Source organism: Metopolophium dirhodum, chromosome 1, assembly GCF_019925205.1.
Source record: "Metopolophium dirhodum isolate CAU chromosome 1, ASM1992520v1, whole genome shotgun sequence".
In the NCBI taxonomy this organism is placed as follows: Eukaryota; Metazoa; Arthropoda; class Insecta; order Hemiptera; family Aphididae; genus Metopolophium; species Metopolophium dirhodum.
In genome coordinates, this window is record NC_083560.1 from 60,519,312 (window position 1) to 60,527,940 (window position 8,629).

The 8,629-nt window shown below is 27.7% G+C and overlaps 1 protein-coding gene across 1 annotated transcript; it reads left to right on the forward strand.

Annotated features, from left to right (window-relative positions):
- Nucleotides 1-1,762: 1,762 nt before the first annotated feature.
- Nucleotides 1,763-4,889, forward strand: LOC132933762 (tektin-2-like). The gene is made up of 6 exons (XM_061000070.1): nt 1,763-1,965; nt 2,022-2,238; nt 3,560-3,774; nt 4,161-4,383; nt 4,450-4,673; nt 4,757-4,889. Exons 1-6 carry the CDS (start codon nt 1,763-1,765, stop codon nt 4,887-4,889), a joined length of 1,215 nt encoding a protein of 404 aa, XP_060856053.1.
- Nucleotides 4,890-8,629: the final 3,740 nt, after the last annotated feature.

The following is an 8,629-nucleotide window of genomic DNA, read 5'->3' on the forward strand; positions in this document are numbered from 1 at the left end:
TACAAATTATATAACAATTACTGATGTGGTTTTTGAGTTGAATTTCAAACTTGCGGGTGCCAGCGTTACGCACCAATTAATATCCAGCACTTATGAGTGTAAAGAATCATACAGATAGTTAACTTTAAAGGATGTCCGCTGACCAGGTGACACAAGGTGACACACACAAATAGGTACCCCAAAGTACCAACTTGATTCACTTTCCTATCAGAAAAGTTACTATTGAAGAAAATCCAAGCATTTTTACTGTCCTAAAAGGTGATGACAGACACAAAAATAAAAAAAAAAAATAAAAAAAAAACAAAAAAAAAAACACACATCATTGTAAAATCAATACATTCATCGCTTCGCTCAGAATCTAAAATGAACCTGGACTAATAGACTAAAAGCACTTAAAAACTCTATTGTGTGATAAAATACATTTTTTAATTAACATATAATATAACTATCAAATTATCATATAAAAAGCATAATTTGTTCTAAAAATAACTACATTTTTTCTTTGTTGAAAGAACATTAATGATGGAAGCATTTAGAAAGATGTTATATTCTGATACTACTGGAGAAACTCAGAAAGCATTTAACTCTACACTTTATGCCGGTAGCATGTATCCAAAATCTTGAAAATTTACTTAAATTTAAAAATAGATTGGATAAAGTAAAAACAGAAGGGCAATTTAATACATTTTTGGCAACTGCTGGTTCTGTGAGAATACCGTTACGGCATAGAGAGGGTGCAGCTATTAGAGTACAGCTGACTACAATATCTAGGCGTAGACCAGGGATAACAAGAGGTAGCAAGCATTTACCATCAGATAATTTATAATAATAGACATTTATAACAATAATATTGTGCCTTAACAAATTTGATTATGCTGTAGGTAGACCAGCTTTAAGTGATCATGGTACATCTAAAAAAAACCACAGGAAACTATTACAAAACATAAAACATTGTTTGCCTAACGGAAAATCTCATTGATTATATTATTAAGATAATAAAGTAGAATAAATATAAGTAGAAATTTGTATTTAAGTTGACTACCTAAATTAATTAAATGTTTATATTTCATATTTTTGAATAGGTAAAAAATGTATTTATTAAATATTTAAATATCTTTTGTCTTTTGTCTTTTAGTTTAAAAATATGTGCAATAACAAAGACACCATTGTCTATTTCCAGAATGTAGCTACAGGTATCAAACTTAATATATGATATAATATTTTAATATTTTAAAAAAATGTTATTTTATATTATCTATATTATTATTTAAATTTTCCCTCCAAATGTGTAAACCAATAAGAAGGCAGGATTTAATCATGGGTTTTATTTCGTGTGCAGAATGGTAATATGCGTTCGGAGAGCGCAAAACAGAATCTTATGCTCCCGACTCCAACACAGATCATAGTTTAGTTTTAATGTTAGTCTCTCAACATTGTGATTATATTGTGTTGAATGGAATTTATTTTTCTTTCGTTATTTTGATTACATTTTGTGGCTTTCCGAGATAATATTAAATATTAATATAATAGTAACCATGGAGCCAATTTTTTCGTTATAACAATACAAATACAAATTATTTTATACTTACATTTTTTTTTACTTAAATAATTTTATTTAGGTACTATAGTTATTATTATTTTTAATTGATTTCTAACAATAATTTACTTAAATGTATATTGACCTACCTTATTGATCACTCTGTATAATAAATATTTGGTCTTATAGTTTAAATAATTAACTAGGTATCAAATATAACATACAATGTCTATAGTCACATTTGAAAAACCTGTACCAAACATATCAGAGTCTGATTGGAATTACAAATTAATTGAATTAAGAGGATCTTGTGATAGAAGCAGGAATTGTGCATTTACATTGGGGAATGAATCACACAGATTAAGGAATGAGACAGACCTAACTACGTATTGGGGTACATGCCGTACCAATTCTGATATCGCTGATAGGTATGAATTTTATTATAATTTTAAGTAGTAAGACTAACGTTACTTCAATATTTTAGACAATCTGAAATAACACGCTGGAAACATAAAATTGAATTATGGTCAGCAAACTTACAAAAAGAAATTGAGCAGATGATACTTGAAAAAAAGGAAAATGAGAAAGCAATAGAATTTCAAAATTTGAACTTTACTGTTACCAATCATTGTTTAAGTTTAAGAGATGAAAGAGGTGGTGAAGATTTATGCTATGATATTGCTTCTATTGAACTAAAAAATGTATGCATTGTATAGTTATATTAACCCAACTGAAACACTGTAGGCCCAACCCGGAAAAGATACGACTTTTCGGATTCGGTGCTCGTGGTCCTTAGACGATATGCGTCCGGCGGATGGCGGGTAAAACTGTCAGACGCCTACCGTAGACCTCCGCGGTTCTCGACTAGCGATTAGCGCTAACGTGAGGTCCGCGGTTGTAGCCACAAGGCATAAAACCCCGGGAGTCTTCGTGCATAGTTATATTATATTATTTTATCAGGCACGTGGCCAGGGATTTTTTTTCATGATTGATATTCAAAACATTTTATTTTTTATAATTATAATACAGTGCAATCTAATTATTTTCAACTAATGTCTACAATATAATTTTTATGTTTTTTTTTGGCCATTTTATATTCAAGTATTCAACAGTACTTCTATAGAGTAGACCCTTTCCAATAAACTGACAAAATATTAAGTCCCGTTAAACTCTCATTTCAATTTTTATTACTATGTAATGTTTTTAATCGTTTCAATGTTAAAAAGGAGCGCTGATGTAGAAACTGGTAAAGTTGTTAAATTTTCAACAGAAAGTTTATGTTTGGGCAAAAACTTACATCCCATACATCCAAAATATCCATAATTTCAGTGGGTCTTTTTTCTACATTAATCATTTTTCAAATTGTAACAAAAATTTAGACATTACCTCTTTTTCAGATAAACGATCTTCGTTAAATATGTTTTAATTTTTAAGTTTTGACACATTTTTGTTTAGAGAAAATTTTGGTAATATGATTTCAAATGATGACAAAACAACATTGTTTTGCTTAAAAAGGTTATCCAGATTTAAAATAAGACTGTTTATTGATGGTACAAATACTGTCAATATAATTGCTCCATAGTATTATTTCGGTGAGATACAATAATAATTCTCCCAATGTTTTTGATTTTTGATAATGCAAGGACATCAATAATGTTTGAAACAAAATAAATAGCTTCTTGAGGAATAGACGAAGATGATTCAATATAGTTATATAAATAACTATTAAATAATTAAATGTTTTAAATAATAGACCCCATATACGAATTTGTTGACGTGCGTCGTCTCTTGGTGATAAATTAATACAGTGGATCATATTTTTTGTACTTACCACAATACAATTTGATATTTTTTAATAAGACGTATTTAATAACAAAGTATTTTGATTTAAATTATAAAGGATTATGATTTTATACGCTGGTACAAAAAATGTCAGGGGAGTCATTAACCCCATGTACCCCTCCTGGATACGTGCTTGATTCGATTATAATAAGAGTAGTATAATACATCAAGCTTATTTAGGAACAACTAACTTTGGAGAAATTGAAAACTTCGCTAGCTGAAATATGTCAAAATGCTTGGGAAAAGATAAATCAGTTAGAAGAATTACAAATGAATGTCATCAAAGACTTAGAAAACAAAAATAATACAATACAAATAGATAGTGAGTTGTTGATAATGACAAAGGACTCAGAAAATATCTCCCTTAAACCAGATCCTCTTAGAGCTCCAAAAGAGTAAGTTTTCGAATTTAAATAATATGATTTGTCCATTAGATAACTTTGTCTTATATTGTATTTTTGATATCCTATAATGGTAACTAGTTTGATCGTGTTGAAATTTGAAACTAATATTTAAATATTATCTTATTGAAAACGAAGTAGGTCCTTCTCAAATAGTTTTAAGTTAATCTATTAATATATATTCTAAATATGGGAATATTTACATATTAATTTAATATTAGTTTAATTTATTTGTATACAACTGAAAATTGAAATATTTATTACTTTTAATGAACACTTATTTAGTATTTTTTAACGAAACCTAACCATTAAGTTAGATTTTTTTAACATACTAAAAATCAATAATGCCTAAATAACTTTATATTATAAACAATTTATAGTATTAATACGTACGAAAAGTGGCTCCAACAGTGTACTAATTTAATACAACGTATTGAACATGAATTGTTAAGTTCAGAAAAGTTGCGCGAAAGAATGTATTTGTTACGACATAAAACTAAAAGTGATATGATAGCTCTTAATGACAAAGTCAATTTTGGTCTCAGAAAACGGATTTACTACACAGAAAGGGCTAAGTATGAATTAGAATGGCAAAAAAAAAATGTATGGACATTTATACAATACAATATAATATAGGTTCCTAATATAAAGGATTTTTACTTTTTAAAGATGATATTAGACAAGGAGACACTGCTAAAAGAAATAAATAAACTCGAAGACGCGTTGGATAGAAAATTAAATTCAAAAAAGTTAATTGAATCACGGTACGAAGAAAGATTGTATAGAGATGAAGTTGAACTGTGTCTTGATAAACCTACCATTGGATTACAAAAAGAAAATGCTCTACTCGATAACTCTACGAAAATGTTGAACGACAAACTAAATCAAACAAAGTAATACATTACACATACCTAATAGATTAATTAAATTAAAAATGTACGCTTATATTGTGACTGACAGTTTTTTTTTTTTACAGAGCTATGCACACTGTTCTTATAGGGCACTTGAATTTGATAGATGAGCAATTAAAGAACAAGACTCATGCGTTAAATGTTGACCAGAAATGTCTACAGTACAGAGTACAACTGGAAGACCCTGATCGTAATTAAAGACCTCAAATTACAGTGGTATGAGTGAATAAAAATATTTAATAGAATGACAAAATAGATCCGCAGATTGTTTTCTAATATTATTGAAATGTATAAGGGTTTTTCTATGAACAATTTTCGTGGTTTACCTTTGATTACAACATACGTACATTTCCAATGTGGCAATGCACATAAAAATTACCTTATAGTTATATCAGTTCAAACAACATGAATATATATAATATATTGAATAATTGTTCATAAATAATGTGTAATTAATTGAGAAGATAATAATTAAGTTAATATGCACAAAACATTTTCTTTATTTTTATTTACAAATGGGGCTAAACTGAACAATTGAATCAGCAATCCTATTATTTGGCCATGATTTATGATTTATTTCGTCAACAATAAATAAAATGTTCAATTTTTATAGCTGAGGTTTTTCATAAAACGTTCATATTATAAGCAAAAAATCTAAAAAATATTTATGTAAACACAGTTTTTTGTTATAGACATTTTAAGTCCAAATTTTGACAAAATTATAGATATTTAAACAAAAAAATAAAAATTTTAGTTATTTTGTTGTACTCAAAAATGTTATTCGTGGGTACTTGAAACTTTTAAAGTATATTATTATAATATTGTATACACACAATGACATTTTGAAATGCAATTTTTTTAGGAAAAATTTTTTTAACCTAGGTACTATATACATTTCTAAATGTCTAATAGTAAAATAAATGAATATATTAGCAATAATATCATAAAATATACTTAGTATGTGCCTAATATAGTCAGACCAGCCGAATCATTACATTCAAATTTAACCCATCCACTACAAGCGGTGGTAAACTCTGTTGATTGTATGGTAAACTCTTCCGAGTCAACATTACATTTACCTGAAAGAAATATGTAAACTCTTCCAAGTCCCGTGTTGTTTTAAAATTATGTCGCAAAAAGTAATAACCTAAAATTATTAGTTAGGTATACAGGCATACAGCCCAAAAATTAGATATCTAAAGCTTTTTAAAATCAGTACCTATAATATGTTTATATAATTATAAAAACTAAGTAATCATGTTAATTTAATTTGAAATTGATTTAAATTATTATTATTTTTATTATTTACAATAATTTAAATAATTGACTTTGTTTAATAAAATTAAAATGTACTTGTAAGATGTATTTTCATATATTTCATTACAGTATGAACTAATTATGAGGAATGATGTACTAAATTTTCAATCTTTAGCTATCCATATTTTAGTTGCATCCAACAACCACCTACTTAAGATTTCGACTCCAAAAAATCCGATGGACACACTATTGTCTCATTGTATTGCAAATACTATACTCTATTTTCAATCTACAGACCAGCTGATGTGTTACATTTGTCGAAAACTTTTAAATACCTATTGTTTAAAACTGTGATATTCTTATTATGCAAAATTATAAATTAACTTATGTTTACAAATATGATAAAATTGTTAACGGTTTCAAGTCGTTCATTTAATCTGATCAAATAATACAATACGAGTATATATTGCCGTTGGTAATGTCACCTTGGCTGACAGTCTTACATTCTAAATTGATGACAAAGAGGGTTGATGGACAAGCCCCTCAGTCTCCCTCAAAATTTTATTTACAGGTTGGTTTATCATTTAATTATATCCTTGTTCATTGGCTGACCGGATTCCGCCACTATGGATATCTTTAATAGACAGATACGACAGATATATCTGTCGTATAAATTCCAGATCAGCTGATGTCATGAAAATACGTAACCTAGCTATTCATACAAGTATACAACGAACTCAACTGCGGATATGGAAACAAATTTACAATTCTAAATTATATTTTCCTTATGCAATTAAAAATGTCTATAACATAATAATATTAACAGGGCGCATTACATAGGCAATTCAGGCACACCATCCTTGCGTTTTTTTCATATCCGCAGTTTGGTCCGCCATCGGAATGTTATATGTACTTTATTTTTTTAATTATGTTTGAATTTCCACGCCGAAATATGCTTGCATTAGGAATATTCAACTTATATATTTATTAAAGCATAGAGTATATTATTCATACATTGTGAATTGCATGGAAATTCGATTTTGCACCGTTGCCTAAAGCCTAACAAATGACTAATGAGTTAGGTTAGGTATAGTTTAGATATATTTTGTGGGTTACATATAATGAGTATTGTTTTTATGTGTGTGTATGTTTACTGTAATAATGAGTTATCTGAATTATTTCATATATTTTTACGAGGGTGATAGTTATGTAAAAAGTATGCAATTTTTTTATATTTATAAAAATATATTATATCGATAGCCGTTAGGCGAGGTTAATTTTAAAATCTCTTAGGGCCATTTTATCAATCAATAGTTAAATAGTGGTTTAACTAATCTTGGTTTTTAATTAACCGAAGATTAAAATAATTTTGATTTTATCAATCAAATTTATCCCGAGTTTAAGTGATCTGGGTTTTATAAACCGAAGATTTATTTACTACCAATTGAAGTTAGTAACTCGTTAATAGAAGAATGTGCCTAACTCCATATTAGTAAATTATTGTCTGTTATCATTTGAATCTTACAGATTTTTGCACATGATTATTGATTAATGTGTAAAAGTAATCATTACTTCTTGGTGAAAAATTTAATTTGTCAATATTTTCAATATAAAATACTTATTACGTAGTGTAGCAGTGTTATAATTTTGTTAATTTTTTTATGTTATATACTACTAAAAATGAAACAAAAGACTTCATATTGTTTTACTCAATATTAACATTGTTAACATATGCTGGTGTTTTTAATTGTGTGATGAATATAGGTACTTGACTTGACATTCCACCAGGAAGGTCTCAGAATTAAATTTGATCACACTTAACACATTCCACCAAAGTGTCTCAGAATCATAGTTGATCTTGTTCTATCATTTGTATGATTGTTTACGTTTTCATTTATTACATTGATGTTTACAGAGTTCATTAAATTTTAATAAACTGTGGTCTGAGCCTTGCTAAAGCGATATTCATTTTTTTAATTATATTTGATGCAGTTGAGTAATGTTTTCCAAATAATTCACCAACATTTATTAAATATGCGTCTGAAGCATAAAATCTTAGTGTTAATAAAAGTTGTTGTTCTGCTGTGACAGCACGATTTCTGTATAGATAGTAAAAATATAAAATTTGAATTATAAATAGACTAACATAATGATGGGCTATTGATATTTATACTTTGTATAAATGTGTTATAAATGATCTAATTGTCTACTCAAATGTGTAATGTAAATTATAAGCAGTAACATATTATAATAATGTCTTGATTTTAGCACTTAAAAGTTTTTTTAAAGCTAATGTTTACATAATTACATACCCTTTCTTCCTCATTGCTTTTCAAGAAATATCAAACTATCTATAAGGTGTAAATGGGTTTTGGAATCTACTATCTAGTATAATTTTGTAACTCCCTTAAAATTACCTGCCTACCCACATTCCAGTTATTATAATTTGTTTGTAGAATTCAATATACAATTGTTACTCAAAATGTATTTTGGTTTTAAAAATGGACTACCTATACGTACCTACTTTATATAAGTATCAATATCTAATTATAATTACTGATGAGTTATATTTTTATTTTACCTTTGTGTAACAGTTGTAACTTCTTGTTGAACAATTTCTAATACAATTTTAAAAGTATTTTTAGTCAAACGGAATCTGGCAAAAAAATCCTGGTCGTCCC

Coding starts and splice junctions, on each gene's coding strand:
- LOC132933762 (XM_061000070.1), top strand. CDS start 1,763: ATGTCTATAGTCACATTTGAAAAACCTGTACCAAACATATCAGAGTCT. Junction 1,966..2,021: donor AATTCTGATATCGCTGATAG/GTATGAATTTTA, acceptor TCAATATTTTAG/ACAATCTGAAATAACACGCT. Junction 2,239..3,559: donor CTTCTATTGAACTAAAAAAT/GTATGCATTGTA, acceptor AAGCTTATTTAG/GAACAACTAACTTTGGAGAA.